The 17,939-nt window shown below is 43.4% G+C and overlaps 1 protein-coding gene across 1 annotated transcript; it reads right to left on the bottom strand.

The window, feature by feature from the left end:
- Positions 1 to 2,085: 2,085 nt before the first annotated feature.
- LOC141479754 (cytokine receptor common subunit beta-like) lies at positions 2,086 to 17,229 on the bottom strand. Its single transcript, XM_074169056.1, has 13 exons — positions 17,151 to 17,229; positions 16,273 to 16,402; positions 14,202 to 14,386; positions 11,992 to 12,140; positions 10,921 to 11,092; positions 10,703 to 10,835; positions 10,440 to 10,600; positions 9,401 to 9,546; positions 9,123 to 9,297; positions 7,979 to 8,069; positions 7,619 to 7,688; positions 4,712 to 4,815; positions 2,086 to 4,408 (listed from the first exon to the last, which is right to left on the bottom strand). Exons 1-13 carry the CDS (start codon positions 17,218 to 17,220, stop codon positions 3,211 to 3,213), a joined length of 2,784 nt encoding a protein of 927 aa, XP_074025157.1. The 5' UTR covers positions 17,221 to 17,229; the 3' UTR covers positions 2,086 to 3,210.
- Between the last annotated feature and the right edge of the window lie 710 nt (positions 17,230 to 17,939).

Genomic DNA, 17,939 nt, shown 5'->3' with positions numbered 1-17,939 from the left:
ATGGCAATTTCAGCGCTGTAGTGAGAGCAGAGGGAGCATGAGGGTAGTGGAGGAGAAGAGGCAGAGATCATTCATTGGAGTTGTATGGGAATAAGATTGTGTGTACAAATGTGTTTGACTGAATGAACAAGAAACTGCACGGGGACTGACAAGAGGGGTTGGGATTGTTTTCCATTACCCTGCAGAGATACAGGGTTCTCAGAAATTTTCCAGCTGTTGTTCCTTGAGGCCTTAGAGGGCTTTCCACTGCAGGCTTCCTTTTCTAGCAAATCATTCAGCCTCATTTTCCTTCCTTACGTAAAAGACAACCCCCAGGCTAGCAGAAACACAACAACAGACTAGTTCATCATGGATCTTAATTAGAACTATTGAGGGCACAATATAGTTACTACCCTAATCTCATGCAAATTCAGGTAATATATTTCTGGTTGAGGAAGATTATGATAAGGGAATAATAAACTGATTACTTCAGAGCAGTGAAGAGAAAAATGCCTGCTGTTAAAACACAGGCAGAATCTTTGATGTTTGAGCATACAGTAAGGAAAGGGTTGCAAAGATTTCTTAACTGTATATTCAAAGTAAATAGGTGTAAAATGTGACTTACAGTATTAATTGAGATGCCTACCTCTCCTTTAAACTATATAGGAAACACTGATAAATCATCACGCAGATATACAGGCTGAGGAGCTGGAGCTACTTAGCAGGAAGCCCTACAGAGAGAAGCGTATCATAATTGGCTCCTGAATCGTCAGAATGATGATTCCTCTCCTGTATATCGGTACCTAGCACTGGGCAAGGTAGCAACAACCTCCTTTTGCACAGTAACTTTGTGGCTCAAGCTAGTGGTCAGAAAGTTGAAGACCTGGGACTCACAAGAGCTGCTAAGTCTTGAATCAAAATTGTAAAATGCTACAAAATTGTAAAATGCTTTTTACCACCCCCATGGCAGCTGGACCTCGTGCAGAAGAGAATGAAAGATTCATAGGATCAGCAACAGACAAAGTTTATGGAAGCTTTAATTCTGTAACCCAGTAAGAAGTGGATTCCTCTGGCACAGCAGAGTTTAGATTGTGACCCCTGCTTCCAATGTTCATTACACATTTTATTTAATGATGCTTAGGTGGATATCGAACAACGAGCCCCTAGAGCAGAAACTCATTCTGCCCTAAAACAATTGTTATAGTTGCAAAAGAAAACCACTGTTCAGCTCCCCTCACCTGACAATGGCATGTTACTCTGCAAGTTCCAGGCTCCTGAGGTGATCTTCAGATCATGTCTGCTCTGTGGGGTCATATCAAATGTTCTTGTATCAATAAATTCTGTCTCCAAAAGCAGCCTCCGCAAATGCCGGGTGAAGTGCAGAAGGACAGGAGGAACAGATAGCTCTTAGAGTATTGATCACAATGCAAATGGGCTTCATCTGAAAGTCACTGAGCTGAATAAAAGTTCTCCCACTCACTATTCTTCTTAGTTATTAGAACCACTTCAATCCAAGTCTCAGCAAGGTGATGCATATCTAAGATGTGAATCCAGATACCAAATTTACATACAAATTTGAGCATCTCCTTTTAGTACATGCCTAGATAGAGCACAGTCATACAGCCTGGAAACAATTGTTTGTGCTACTTTAAAAGGCCAAAGAAGAGACTAACAAAAAAAAAATCCATTAATTAGGAAAGGACTAAATTGAAAATCCCTTTAAATGTTTGTCGATATTCTCTGTCAGAGGCTGCCTTTTGCTGCTTTGCCTTTTGCTGCTTTGCCTTTTGCTATCAAGAACACCAAACTGAATTTGCACGCCTTTCAGATTTAAAATGGTATTTATATGGATTTAAAACAATGAAAAAACAATGCATTTCACTGCAATTTCTGAATCAGCACTGTCCCATTAACCCAGCAGGAGGAATTAGTTGGCAAAATTGCAAAACTTCTCATTGTTTCTGTCAAATATAGCAAAGTCAGGAGAAAACATCCTACCTCACAGGCGACATAGCTGAACCCATAGAATTTTTGAGGCCTGATCAGGTGAGTTAATAGTAATGTTATTGTAACCACAATGCTCTTAATGTATGAAAGGAAAGATTTATAGGAATATTTTTATTAGTACAAATTTTGTATTTGAAAAAAGAAACATTTTTTTTTTTGCAATGCAAGCCTACCTTCAGGTCTGAAGCCAAAGCCTTTTACTGATCACAGAGTGGCAGCTCTGAATAAATGCTCTTACCTTGCACCACTTTCTTTACAACAGAACTGGGAGAAAAAATGGCTCCTCTTTCTCAACACAGTTTATAATTCAGAAAAAAAAAAAAAAAGCCACTAAGAATAAATGACATAGCTAAGATTAATTATATCATGCATAAACAGCCAAAGGACTTAAAAGAAAATCACATAGTACTTTAACACTTAGAAATAGTCTTCACAACATTTCTTGTCTGTCATTTTCTGTTACCTGAACCACTCCCTTCCTCTCGCTGCACCTTACGAGCCCTTGCATTTTATTCCAGTAATGTATCTCCTTCCCCATGGTTCTCTGCAGCCTACTTTATGTATCCCAATAATGTTTCCTTCTTACCCTTAGAATATGCTGTGATACACTGTACCTTAACATTAAGAAAGGTTTCCTGGACTTCAACAATTTTTTTCTCTCATTTTTTATTTACACTTCTATTACTGTCTGGGTTTTTTTCACCTTACACAATACGTATTTTGTACCAGTAGTGGAAAGGTAGAGATACAAAAGCTCCTCGGTGACTCTTAGCTCTATTTTATACACACACAGAAGTTCAACAAAACTGCTCTTAAGAAAATAAGATTTCTTTCAAAGGTTCCCAAGCCTGTCTTCTTCTCATAGCATTTCAAGCTGTTAAATCTGAATTTCCTGCCATGAGTGTTGCCTCAGACAAGCTGGTATTATTGCGAGATGACTGTGATGTGTAGCAGCCTCACGAGGAGGCTAAACTGTTCGTTGTGAGTAAGCCAAAAAGTTTGAAAAGCACCAATAGGGCAATATTTGGATTGTCTTTCATGCTAAATCTGTGAAGGCCATTGAGAAGGATATTGAGCTATTTCAAGTCTTTCAACGTGTTGAACTGGAAGCTGGAAAAGGGAACTGGCACTTATTTATTCCTAGGTTTGAGGGTTCATTTTCATCAGATAGTTGCAACCTCTTTCAGTTACCTGTAGCTTTGGTATTCATTAATATTTGCCCATTTAACAGATTTCTGTGACCCTCAAAGGTTGCTGCCAGGAAAAGTAATCATCTGATTTCAGGTTTTTGAACAGCTTAATAGCCTGCATTTTTGATAGATCTTTTTCCTTGCCAGTGATGGCTTCATCATCAGATACAGGCTTCTCAGGTGTTGTCTTGCCTTCAGAAGGTTTCTTAACTTGATGGTCTTCCTGACTAATATCCATCTTCACACTGGATTTTACACTGTGGAAGCAATAGTCACCAACCTGGCAAAGGAAAACTGGCTCAGTGCTGTCAGGGTTTAACACCACCAAGTTACCCTCTGACAAAGGCTGCTTTCTAAGAAGATAATTTCCCTTCTGTAAGACGGGCAAAGGAATCTTTGTGGGTTCTGAATGTCCATGGACATCTAAAGGGACAGTAAGATACTCTCCAAATGTATCCAGGTGCAATTCAGGTGACAAGGTTGGTGCTTGACCTGAAACTGGGGCCGTGACACCAGTTTTTGCAGGAGAAAACTCATGACAAGAGTGGTCACTGGAGGGCTGGGGCTCCTGTGAGTCACAGGGTAACTCCCCAGCAGTGACAAGTGGCGGATGGGTGGAGTCGCTGGCTGATGGCAGTAACAGGCTCTCTGTGGTGATGTACTCCAAGGGGCACCGCTGAGGAGACGTGATACAACCTAGAGCCTTTGGAGATTTCTGCTCTTCTGTTCTCATGTCCCTGACTTTCCCACAGGTTGGTGGGGCCAGGGAGACTTCTTTCTCATTTTCAAGATGCTGCATCATTTCCTTCTGATCTGGGAGCAGGAAGGGCTGTGGAGGACCTGCTGCTGGCTGCTCTTGCCTCTGTGGAGGCTGGGGACAGTGTTCCTTTGGGAGGGTCACATACTGAAGGGAAGCTGATTTCTCACGGACTCCCACTGGGTCCGCTTCCAAGGTCTGATGCACATCAGGCTGGGAGGTCACCACTGGGCTGTACAAGTATGGACCATTGAAAGCAAAGCAAGGGACTGCCATCTGGGAAGCAATACTTGCATCAGCACTGTTTCTCCTTGAAACAGGAAAGGAATGACCAGCAATCCGACTTGAGCAGACAACTGGGGCATGCTCTGGCTCATTTAAAGCATGGTATGAGTTGTGTAGATCCAGTGCAACAGGGGAAACATCCATCTTTTTAGCCTGCCCTTCAGGGGAGTCTGCCAAAGTCTTCGTCTGTCTGAATGTGGGAAAGTTAAAAGTTCCTCATGAGAGATATTGTGGTAAACATTAAATATAAAACAAGCTTAGTTGAAAACACACATTAGAAAAAATTATTTCTTGGAGAAGCAGGCTAACCCAGATAGTAAATATATTTATCCATTCCTCCAAAGCAACTTGTACAGTCTTTTTAGTGACAGAACATGTGATTATATCCTGAATGTTGTATCACAGAACATGTGATTATATCCTGAATATTGTATACTAAGGAGCTCTTTGAGACTGTCATCCACAGTGTCACTCTAATGTGCTCTTCACTCACCTGCCCACAACTTGAAGGAAGCTAGCCTGCTCTATCTTCTCTGAAAAGTTGTATTTGTTGAAGTCCAGCAGGCTGCTTGTTGGCCAGTTTCCTAAATGTACTTTCTGAAAATGAAAAAGCAGACATGACAAAAGAGCAGTGTCTCATTGGCAGTAGAATCAAGAACCATGCATTTCTCATGGACAAAGAAAACAAATAGGAGAGCCTACAGCATCTGGCAATAGGAATACAACTTCACTAATATGACTAGAAGGTGTGTTCTGTTCTCCAGAAGATAGTTACTTCAAACCCGTATTGCCTTACCACTGACCTAACTACAAGTATACTCACTGAGCCAACTAGGAAAGATGCCCACCCAGACTTGTTATTTGTGAACAGAGAAGGACTCGTGGGAGATGTGATGGTAGGTGGCTGTCTTGGCCACAGTAATCACAAAATAATTGAGTTTAAAATTTTCAGAGTAATGAGAAAAAAGGACATCAGTGTTGCTACCCTACATTTCAAGAGAACAAACATTAAGCTATTCAGGGAGCTACTTGGCAGTGTCCCCTGAGACTCTGCTTTTGAGGGCTTGGGAGTCCATAAGTGTTGGTCAGTTTTTAAGAAACGCCTTTTAAAAACACAGAAGCAGGTAATTCTGGTGTGTTGTAAGTCAAGCAAGTGGGGCAAACAGCCAGCTTGGCTGAACAGGGAACTCCCTCTGGAGCTCAAGAGGAAAAAGAAATTGTATGATCTCTGGAAGGAGCTAGTGGATATTGTGGCAGGACCCCTCTTGATCATCTATCAAAGGTCTTGGGAGTCTGGGGAGGTCCCTGCTGCCTGGGAGCTAGCCAATGTTATTCTAATTTACAAGAAAAGCATGAGGGAAGACCCAGGAAACTACAGACCTGTTAGTTTAATCTCAGTTCCTGGAAAAATAATGGAGAGGATCATACTGGGTGCTATTGAAAGGCATTTAAAGAGCAATGCAATCATCAGGCACAGTCAACATGGATTCACAAAGGGAAAGTCCTGTTTAACTAATTTCATATTCTTCTATGATAAGGTCACTCACCTAGTAGATAAAGGGAAGGCAGCGGATGTAGGTTTTCTTTTTATTTTAGTAAGGCTTTTGATACTGACACTCACAGCATCCTTTTGGACAAGTTGTCCAACAGTGAGATGAGTAGTTACACAGTGCGCTGTGTGAAGAACTGGCTGAAAGGCAGAGCTCAAAGGGTTGTAGTGAATGGGGCTACATCTGGCTGGTGACCAGACACCAGTGGTGTACCTCAGGGCTCAATTCTAGGGCCAGTTCAATGTTTTTATCAATGATTTGAAGACACCATTAGCAAGTTTGCAGACTACACCAAACTGGGATGTACACTGGAACAGGCTTCCTGGAGAGGTGGTTGATGTCCCATCCCTGTCAGTTTTTAAAAGGTATTTGGACAATGCCCTTAATAATGTGCTTTAATTTTTGGTCAGCCCTGAAGTGGTCAGTCAGCTGGTCTAGATGATCATTGTAGGTTGCCTCCTACTGAAGTTTTCTCCTCTCCTCTCCTCTTCTCTCTTTACATAGCATAGGGGATGGGAGCTGCGCCCTTAAAGAGCTCATAGAGATGCTGCAGATTCCTACCACAATAAACATCAAAGCTACTGCTTTGCACAGTGTCTACTCTTTTCCAGCACCATATGAGGACACTCTGGGCAATATTTCACTTATAGGGGTATAGTGACTGTCCTTCTGTACCAGCTGACCAGAGAAACAGAATTACTGGGACGTTTATAAAACTTAGGACAAGGTAACTGACTGCAGGAATAGAATCTTTCAAAAGCACGAAACTAAGGCAGTGAATGCTTGTGGATGGAGAAACAGATAGGGGATAGGAAACAAAGCTATTAAGGTGCTTCTTAGAGTGGGAAAAAGTTTCCGTTTTTTACTGTAAAGATCAGGCAAAAGAAACTGACTTGAGACTTTAGTATAAGCATAACCAGTTTGTCTTCTGGCACAAGAGAATCCATGCCTAGTCTTTGCCATCTATTTGAGGATTACATATTAAACCAGGTCATTACAATAAAGTCCATTTAACAGCACTGTAACAAATGTGCAATGGTTAACAAATGTGTTAACTCCTTCACTCACACAGAAATAAAGGTCCTGTAAGTGCTCATTCACCCCACACAAAGGCCATGTTGTAAATTATACCCATTGTATTGTCATGTATCTATACTTCCTGTAACCCATTCCTTATAAACATAGAATAGAATCAACTGTTATACAAAAATGTGTGTGTGTGTTTGTGTTGAGGTGGGCACAATATTGAACTAGCTATCCTTGCAAGACTGAAATATTTTACCACAAAAATCTAGAGATACCTACACCAATCTTCCTAGATATTGGGGTTTTTTCGGGAGGGAGGTCCTACTTAGACAGCTTTCATCAAATTATATCTAAGTGTGTTCCTTGATTTCCAATAAAGAATGCTTGTCCTGGTAACAGACAGGCATGTGATCACATTTATTCCAGAAAATTAAGATCCTTAAAATAAAAGTTTCTTTAATACCACCCCATTCTAAAAAGCTCTGAATTAGTGTCAATTACTATTTGGAAATGATTGAAAGCACCAGCTGATAAAGTTTGCTAATAACACTAGATTATTTCAGTCAGTCAAAACTTTAAAGTACTGAAAATTTTCTAGCTTGATATTAAATCACAGTGATGTTGACAAGCACAACAGCAAGTCTACTAGCATAAGTGTAAGAACACAGTTATGTTGAATATGATCACAACTTCAAAAAATAAGGCATAGACTAATGAAGATATCTTTTCATTGTGGACTAGGAGACAAGAAGAACTCTTAAGATTACTGGAAGTCCTGAAAAAGAGAGAAATAATACATTATTCAAGGTGCAGTTCCCTCTTACCCTCTGGTAGCTCTGGATCAGGAGACTCTTGCTGGGATTCGGAATCTTTTCCTCCCACATTTGCTTCTTCCTGCAACAACACCACAGAGTTTTCCAATTTTTGCTTTTCATCATGGCTGCAAGCAGAAAAGGCTGCACCCCCCACACTGAGCGGCCAGGCACAGCGAGGCACCACCAAGGCCCTGGCACGCCACCACCCAGCTCTCACCCTTGCACTGACACGCACAAGGCTGCCCATCGCACACCAAGGCTCATCTCCACATAGACCTCTCTCTCATGGGGGACAAGGAGTGCCTCAGCCTTTATGGCACCCACATGGCCAACACGCTGCAAAATCTCCTAGTCACAACACAGACCTACCTGAGGAAATACCTATAGCTGCAATAAGCAGCTATAAGCAAGATGATGATGAGAGCTGGGAGCATCACTGGGAGAACCACCGGTGGCAGAACTGAAACAGAGAAAAGAGAAATAGGTATCCACCTGCACGGTGGCTGCTTCTAGTAACAGGTTTTTCACTCTGGCCACTCTTCATGCAAGCAGAGCAGGGAAATGTAGGTGGCATGTCACGCGACGGGATCGTTTGGCCTTCAAACTGTTGGGATACACTGCAAAATGAGAGAGACCAAGTGTGGCCTGAACAGCTTACTGACCAAGGGAGTTCATTGTTTCCTTGACTGATTCTTTTTTATTTTTTAGTGACATCACAGTAAACAATTTATGCTAATAAAAAGACGGCTAGGTACCTTACTTCACCACGAACAACAAGCATGTCTTCAGGCATCTTAGGTCTGCCTTACTCAGTGCAGTCCTGACGAGATCAGGTCTCAGAGATTTTCTAAGAAAGAGCTTCCCCTACTAATGGCTGTAACTGCTCTTCACCAACATACCAATTTCTTCCTGAGTACACTCATCAAATTTTGCCTCCTGTCTGACCACTACAAGCATCCGCAGGACAAATCACGAAGATCATATTAATTTGGGCACAAGACCATATGATAGCAGACATTCTGCCTCTTAAGTTCAGAAACAGCAAACACTCGTAAAGGTTTTTATCTCCAGTGGACTCTACTGTGTAATTTACGCAACTCTAGAGTCACTCTGCAAACATGAAAGACTGATGGCTTATATTCTGTCTCCTTCCTGTCGCAGGCTCTGCAGGCACTGACAGCAGAATGGACTACTGGAATCAGGAAACAAGGATGATCTTTTGGACAAGTCCTTCACTTGATTTTCCATATGGAAACCTTTATGGCTGGTCGTACTCGCCTCGTGAAGGGAAATGGGAAACAAGCTTAAAAGGCCATTCCTGCTCACCTCCTTCATTAGCACTGCTGCTGTACTGCAAGGATGCAGACAAGACAGCTACCTTGTTAAGCCACGCCAGCTGTCTCATGGCTGGACCAAACTTCAACCCCAGCTGAGGGAATGCATTTTTCTATAGAGGCTTTTCAGCCATCAGCGGTCCACAAAAGCTTACAGAGGGAGCCTGCATGGAAAGTACCATTCTCAGTCTTCCAGCTGAATTCCTCGCTCCATTCACTCCAAGGCCCCTCGTAATCCAGAGCCATATTCACCCTTGCACGCATTTTCCCCCTATATTCTGTAGATGATGCCAACATCTGCAGGGTGAAGATGAAGGGAGGTTCATCGTTGACGATATTTAACTTCTCGGCAGTCTAAGGAGAAGAAAGAAGCACAAACGATGAAGATGAGAGGAACTGCCTTTCCAATTTGCCCTGCAAAGAGAAATCCAGGACTCTTGCACTTGCCAAGACTTACCTTTTTGTGTTGGTTGTTTTTCCAGTACTCGACTTGGTATTGCTGTTTTATGAAGCCATATTTGAAAGTGTGTTTTGTCCACCTCAGTTCATACTCTTGGTTCTCTGTCACTGTTACTGACACGTTTGTAGGTGGCAGCGCCTTAACTGGGACACACGGAATGTCTTAGATTACTTATCAACGTACTAGTCCAGCACTCCCTTTCAACGCTGCGAATAGTTTCCGGAGACTGAAAACAATGTTGTTTTATGCAACAATGCACTGTTTTTTGCAGTTTTAACACTTCTTAATTCTCCACACCTGCATTTTCTAGTCAAATACAATAAACCAGTAGACACACCAAATATCAGAAAATCCATATCCATTAATATTGACAGCGCTCCCTGTGTACAGAAAGGAACTAAAGCACTATTTGAAACGTCTTTACTGGTCCACCACACTTCCAGAGATTTTCAGCTCTCTTGGGGCTACTACCTGATATTTTCACCCACTACAGGAGCTCTCCCAGCTTTAGTCTGTAAAAAGTAGCACCGATACCTTGAGGTACAGGCAGGCAGAGATGATCCCCCTGGTTCACCTCACTCAGCAGAGGAGTCCTATCTCATCCAGTGCTCCAGGGCCCACTGCACAAACCCTCAAGAGCTCCACTGGCTTCTTGAGAAATCACACTCCACGCCAACACCTCCCATCACAGTTCCCTGTCACCTGGGACACTCATGAAGGTCAGTCACAGACAAGTCAGCCGGGTGACGTTTGATCACCAAGACACTCTGGGTCACAACCCAAATTTCTGCACAGCAGCTTCCACCGCTGCCACCTTTCTCAGAGTAACAAGTGCCACTGAGGAGCGCCACACCTACAAGCCACCTCTCCCAGACCCCTGATCTGACGCAGCATCCAGTTCCTTTCTTCATCAGTCCTCGTCTCTTCCTCCTCCCATCTGCTTTTCCTCATCACTGCTGGCCTCAGCCCCACTCTCCCAGACAGGCACCTCTCCAAGAAACAAGCAGCAAAAGCAAAACACAGCACAGCAACTCACTGTTCTTGTAGGCTTCAATCAGCTTCTCCTCTGTCTTGGCCCGGACAGACACATGGTACTGGCTCTGACTGCTGGAGTTGTTAACAGGGATCTCGCAGCTCTGGACCACATATGGAACATGGGGCAAAGTCTTCTCATGCACAGGAGAACACTGCTCTTCCCTGAGGGGAGAAAAAGAAGTTGGGCTGAGATCAGAGGAAACGGGACGGAGCAGAAACTCCATGGGAGAGGCGCAGGCACGCTGGCATGGGCAGAGCACATACGCTGATGCTGGAGTGGCCCTGAAGAACAAGCCAAAGAGGACAGAGGTGGTGATCGCTTTCTTCACTTCCCAGCTGCACATCAGACGATCTGCACCATTGAAGAGGCAGCGAAGGTTGCTGGGCTGAAGGCCACCTTCAGAGAAGAGGAGAGCAAGTTAAGTGACAGGAAAGGTCTGGCTTCTCAGCCAGTGCTTCCACCCCATTCCATCCCATGCTACCTTCAGGGGTCTGCCATGACACCTCCGTGCTCCACTCGCTGTACTGCCCAGAGAAGCCACTGGCCTGCCCCGGTCTGGCTCGCACACGGGCAACGTAGCTGCTCCCCGGGAGAAGGTCCTTGCGGTGGAAATGGCAACTTGTGGTGTTGGAGAGGAAGAGGGAGGCAGCTTTCTGTTGTTGGGGAAAGGAGGCAGAGTGAGGAGGGAGGACTGGGGAGTTGAGGAATGGAGAAGAGGGTTGGAGGGAAGACAGGGAAAGAGCGGGTGGAGGTGACTGCCAGTTTGCGTCTCCCAGCAGTCCCTTGCATGTGATGGTCCATGCACATGCTGCCATGAAGTCCTCCTTGCTCCCATACTAGAGGAGCTTCAGCGTGCATGCTGCCAGCACAGCACGGTAAGGGTGAGGCACAGGCACTGCTGGGGACAATCTACACCAGCAGGTGGGCCCGCTCCTGCACTTGGAGAGCCCTGGTTGTCTTCAGCACTAGCTATGCAAGTTCACAATACTGCTCAGTGCAGAATTTTGTGGGAATCTGGCCAAGATACTTCTCTTAAAAACTAAAGATCAAGCTGACAGGTACAGAACAGAAATATATGCAGATCTAGGGAAACAACAGGGCAAAGGATATAGAGTTTTAAAAATTAAAAAACAAAACAAAACAAACCAAATCTAAAAACACCCTTCTGAAATTCGGAAAGGGGAAGCAGCTTCAAATGTATTTTGCCATTTTCCCACATGAACCTACAGGCTCCTGTTGCAACGTGATTTAGTTCCATTTGGGAGGCATTCAGGGCAAAATCAATTCCCACTCAAAACCAAGCACAGTGCTTTTTATTTTCAGTGACGAACAGATCTTTGCGTTCAATTCAGAACAAATAGTATTTCACCGGACAAGTCATTTGCAAACAGAAAGAGAGAGCCCTTTCCACCTGACTTGAAACATTTGTTGACTCTCCTCATAGTGCTTGAGATCGGAAAGGCCACTCATTTGCACAATGTTTACCACAGGGTCTCAACCACCAAAAAAATTTGCAACCCAAATTAGGACAGCCCAGCCCATCCACTCTTACCTCCCAGGACTCCCACTCCCGCTTGTAAGTGACTTCATACTCCAGGGCACTGCCCAGCCCTTGGCTTCCATCAGCCGCTTTCCAGGTCAGCAAGGAGTCTCCTGATGTCATCAAGCTGACCGAGAGGTTTTGAGGTGGGGGGGTCTGAACTGGAAGGTGAAGGTACAACCCATGAGATGAGATAGTGGGGACAGGGACATGAAGAAGGGAATAAAACACCTAGATAAGCTTCTCCATTTCCAGAGTGTCTTATCCCTGCCACACCAAGTAGCTCCTGCTTGAGTCCCCTTTCCAGGTCAAGCTGCTCCCAGAAACTTGCCCTCTCCCCTTCCTGATCCATCGTCTCCATGTGGAACTCTTTGGCAATTTTCACAGTGGAAGTGGGAGTCACTTCCTGACTGAATAGGAAATACATTCTCAAAGATCCCTAATATTCACTGGAAAATGAGAATTTAGTATTTCACTGAATTTTTAGAGTTGGAAGGGACCATAAAGATCATCTAGTCCAACTCCCCTGCCGAAGCAGGATTGCCCAGAGCATGTCAGAGCATGTTACTCAGGACTGCATCCAGGTGGGTCTTGAAAATCTCCAGAGACGGGGACTCCACAACCTCCCTGGGCAGCCTGTTCCAGTGCTCTGTCACCCTCACTGTAAAGAAGTTTCTTCTCATATATGAGTGGAACCTCCTATGTTCCAGCTTGTGCCCGTTGCCCCTCGTCCTCTCACTGGGAACCACTGAAAAGAGTCCGGCTCCCTCCTCCTTCAACCCACCCTTCAGATACTTATAGGCATTAATAAGGTCTCCCCTCAGCCTTCTCTTCTCCAGGCTAAAGAGTCCCAGCTCTCTCAGCCTTTCTTCATAAGGGAGATGCTCCAATCCTTGAATCATCCTTGTTGCCCTTCGCTGGACTCCTTCCCGTAGTTCCCTATCCCTCTTGAATTGGGGAGCCCAGAACTGGATGCAGTATTCCAGTTGTGGCCTCACCAGTGCAGAGGAGAGGGGGAGAATGACTTCCCTCGACCTACTAGCCACACTCTTCCCTATGCAGCCCAGGATTCCGTTGGCCTTCCTGGCCACAAGAGCACACTGCTTGCTCATTGTCATTTTGCTGTCTACCAGGACCCCCAGATCTTTCTCTTCAGAACTTGACTCCAGCAGGTCCACACCTAACCTGTATTGGTGCCTGACATTCTTCTTCCCCAGGTGCAGGACCCTACACTTTTCCCTGTTGAACCTCATGAGGTTCTTCCTTGCCCAGCTCTCCAGCCTGTCCAGGTCTCGCTGGATGGCAGCACGGCCCTCCGGGGTGTCAGCCACCCTTCCCAGTTTGGTGTCATCAGCAAACTTGCTGAGGATACACTCGGTCCCCTTGTCCAGGTTGCTGATGAATATGTTGAACAGGACTGGACCAAGTATTGACCCCTGGGGGACACCACTGGTTACAGGCCTCCAGCTTGAACCTGCTCCATTAATCATTACCCTTTGGGTCCTGTCACACAGCCAGTTCTCAATCCACCTCACTGTCCCCTCATCCAGCCCACACTTCCTTAGTTTCCCAATGAGGATGTTATGGGAGACTGTGTCAAAAGCCTTGCTGAAGTCAAGGTAGATGACATCTGCTGCCCTCCCCTCATCCAACCAACCAGTTATAGCATCATAGAAAGCTATCAGATTGGTCAAACATGATTTACCCTTGGTAAACCCATGTTGCCCACTTCCAATAACCCCCCGCTCTTCAACTTGTTTGGAGACGACATCTAGAATGAGTCTCTCCATTACCTTCCCAGGGATGGAGGTGAGACTAACTGGTCTGTAGTTCTCAGGGTCCTCCTTCTTGCCCTTTTTGAAGACTGGAGTGATGTTCGCCTTCCTCCAGTCTTCAGGCACATCTCCTGTTCTCCATGACCTTTCAAAGATGATAGAGAGTGGCCCAGCGATAACATCTGCCAGCTCTCTCAGCACTTGTGGGTGCATCCCATCAGGGCCCATGGACTTATGAATGTCCAGTTTGGCCAAGTGGTCCCGAACCTGGTCCTCCTCTACTGGAGGAAAAACTTCCTCTCTCCATACCCTCCCCCTTGCCTCCAAGGCCAGAGATTCATGAGGGACAGCCTTAGCAGTGAAGACTGAAGAAAAGAAGGCATTCAGCAACTCTGCTTTCTCCGTGTCGTCCACCACTAGGGTGCTCATCTCTAATTTAATCCTTACCATTTTGGAAAAGATCAACATTTAGTTCTGCTTGAAGTATCTTGTTAGGTTTGAAGCCGTAAATATCCTCTATTCCTATTCCAAAATCATCTGTAGTGTTGTGACAAACCCAGTGCACATAGGAGTCTGAAGCCTCATGTAAGTCATTTTCGGTCTGGCGTTTGCAAAACATGTCCTTGTTCTCCCTGTGTATAGAGAAAGCGATCTATGAAGATCTGATTTGGACACCTATAGTTAATGCAAAATTAAATACCCAAACCATTCCCTTCCCATCCTGTTGTTATAATTTACTCAGCACTTAGATCCTTTTCTCACTGTACCTATTTGTCCTGTTTTGCATCTGTTGGTATGACAAATATTTTTGTCAAATGCCTTCCCATTTCAAAATTTTGCAGTAAAATGTTTTATTTTGATACCAATATTTTTGATACCAATATATTTTGATACCAAAATATTTTGATTTTTTTTTGTTAGTTTTTAGCCTAATTCTACATAATCTCATATTTTTATGTGAGAAATACTATGATGAAATATAATGTCATGGAAACGCACCTTTTACTCAGACTAAAAGGCAGTAAAGTTTCTGATTATCCTTAGCTTCTTGAAGACATTCATTTTGCAGTCCCAGAAAGACACTTTAAAAAAAAATTATCCAACCAAAATTTACTTCTGTATCCTTAGTAGTTCTGTTCTGCCAAGAGACCTTACATATTCATTAAAGATTTCATCCAGAATGTTAATCATCCTTTTATATAGCCTTTCTCCAGGCCAAGGAGCATCATGAAAATTAGAAACAATATTTTAAAGTAGACATGAGAGGATAAGCTTTGTGTGCTTGCAGTAGCCTGAGCTGCTGGAGAGATGTGTTGCTTCTTTTTGTACCCTCTGGAATTTTGTTTGTGCTTATGGCTTCATGCCCAGTATATTATATTGTTCCAGTTCAGATGAGAAATATTAAGTTGTGGATATCTAAGGCCAAATACTATCTTTCAGGATAGGATGGAGTCTCCTAGCCAACTACATGTCAGCAAGCATTATTCAGCTCTATTGTTATTTTTAAAAGCTGGATAATAGCAAGGAAACCAGGAATATTCCTGAGGTATGGGTGAGACTGACATACAGGTGCATACCCTTAAAAAAAAGTCAGCCCAAGGGTTGTGAAGTCCTGAAAATATTTCTATCTACTTGCTAGCATTACTTTACAATTTGGGTTTTAGTCAACTATTTTTCATCTATGAGCTGACCTTGTCTAATCATTGGCCATTTTGATTTCAGTTGTGTGACTGGCCGCACATAATACGCGCTTGTCTGATTAGTTCACTTCAGTCATGTTTCCTGTGTGATCCACACACTCCATCACGTAACCATGTTTCTGAGAATTCTCCAAAGGTCTGAGTAATTTTATACCACCTTTTCGCAGAAGTATTAGCTTCAAGATCCTGTTCCGAAGAACTTCCAGTGATTTCAGCTGCTTTTAGGTCTATTAATTCCTTCTCCTTTACAATAAAATTAAGAGTTCTTTCTCTTTCCTTCCCTTTCTGTATATCCAGACTCTTCATTTTATTCTCAGCTTTCCATCTTTGTCTTTCTCTCTTCCTTGACTATTCCTCCCTCTCTGTCCTTTTTTATCCTCACAATCCATTCACTCTGGTGATCCAGTTCCCTTTTCATAAGGAAACAGATGTAACAGAGAGATGCTGTCACAAACAGACCAGTATCTTTGGGAGGAAAAGCGATAGCACAGATAAACTTACCAGTCTTCTCTATCTCACAAACACACAGTCTTGACTTGTTTCTGAGAAGTGATCAAAACCATACTCTCAGTGATGCTCCTAAACGGGCAAAATAACCGGGGGATTGTCTCCTCCCTTTTAGGTTTATAAACAACACTCAGGCTTACACTTGTTCTGACACCATCTTCTCCACTCCATTAAGAGCAACCAATATGCCCCATTTTTCTTCATATCTATGATATTTACTTCATATCTATGATCCCACAACAAAATTATGGGAAAATATTTGTAAAGGTAAAATTGTAAAATAAATTCACTAGCACATTTCAGGTACTTACATTATAACATTATCCCTTTTGTAAAGACTCATACCAATGAGGGCATGAGCCTCAGAATGCTCCATCCATGTGCAGGTCACCTGTGACTTGTAGTCGTTGTAGCAGCTCAAGCTCTTCATAGGGATACTCTCTGAAAAAAGGAATTCAGGCGAAAAAAAGATGCAGTGATTACAAATGTAAATAGTGGAGAGATTGCAGCAGATACAGGGATTAGGGAAGGGAAGGGAAGGGAAGGGAAGGGAAGGGAAGGGAAGGGAAGGGAAGGGAAGGGAAGGGAAGGGAAGGGAAGGGAAGGGAAGGGAAGGGAAGGGAAGGGAAGGGAAGGGAAGGGAAGGGAAGGGAAGGGAAGGGAAGGGAAGGGGCTCTCATTACATCAGAAGAAGAAAGACATTAAACTCAGAAACGCAAGCAATGGATATGGCAGATGGTCTCTTTATCTGTCAGAAATTCCACAAGAAGAAAATCAGGTAATCTAGATGTTGCTGTTGGTAGCTCCCACACACCCACCCATCTTGTGTCCACTTGTCTCTCCTCCTGTATACTACCATCTGAATCATGTAGCCCTTCATTTTCCTATGTTTTGACTAAATATCAGGGTCTATTTTCACTCAATAAACAGTCAGTTTGTTCATCTCATCCATTTATTCGGTATTTCACCTGTCCATACCACCAATCTACCACTGATTTGTCTGCACATGCATCTACTACACACTGCTTTTGATAAAGACGTCTGCTCTCCTACAGCATAGAAGATGGTGGCAGAATGAAGCAGAAAAGCAAGCAGAAAATGAGGAAGAGGATTAGCAGAAAGGAGGAGACAGATACAAAAAGAAAGGCAATAACGTAATGCTAAAAGAGAATATAATTTTAAAACTCACCTCGAATGGCTTGGACACTGAAGACCAAAAGCAGATTCAGCAGAAGGATGAAAATCTCTTTCATGGTCATACTGTCCTTTGTGCAGAAGTTTGATCCTACTTCAGAAGACAATTGTTTTCATTTCCCAGTGGCTATTCTCTTACTTGGCTTATTATGGGAGCTTCTTGTTTTCATTTCACATAAAGAGAAATAAAACTGAATTAGGGAACTTCCTTAGGCTTCATGTCAGAGTGACATTCAGAAAGAACTTCTACCAAGTATTTATTGTAGGATAAATTCTATGTCTTCTTCTTGTGTGAGCTTGCAATATGAGCAAAGAACAAAGAAATAAATGCACATTTTTAAGGAAGTGCAGGAATTCTTTCAGCTGACTAACAGTGAGAAATACTCCTAATCTGTGAAGAGAACTCAGCTTTCAACTTCCTTCACCCTTTTGCTCTTCATGCTCAAAGTCTTCCTAATGAACTGCAATGGTGTTCTGTTTTTCACCTTTCCTTTAAAATATGATCCCCAACCACACAGCTCCTGGGAGCTAGAGGGATTGAATTTACATATTCATTCACTTTCCAATTTCTCTTCAACATGCTACTTTTCCAGCTGCTTCCCAAACAAGTTGCAAATTGTAGAAATAATACCAAAGAAACTCTTTTTTTTTTTTTTCTTATGGGATTGTTGAGATTTAGAGTGGATTGGGTGGTTCAAAGACCATGGACCACATTGTTCAATACTGGAATTCAAATCCTGTTGGCCATCTCTCATTGCTCTCTCAAAAGTATAATAACCCCACC

This window comes from Numenius arquata, chromosome 2 (assembly GCF_964106895.1).
Source record: "Numenius arquata chromosome 2, bNumArq3.hap1.1, whole genome shotgun sequence".
Taxonomy (NCBI): domain Eukaryota; kingdom Metazoa; phylum Chordata; class Aves; order Charadriiformes; family Scolopacidae; genus Numenius; species Numenius arquata.
The sequence above is the reverse complement of the archived record's forward strand: the minus strand, read 5'-3'. Positions and strand labels throughout refer to the sequence as shown.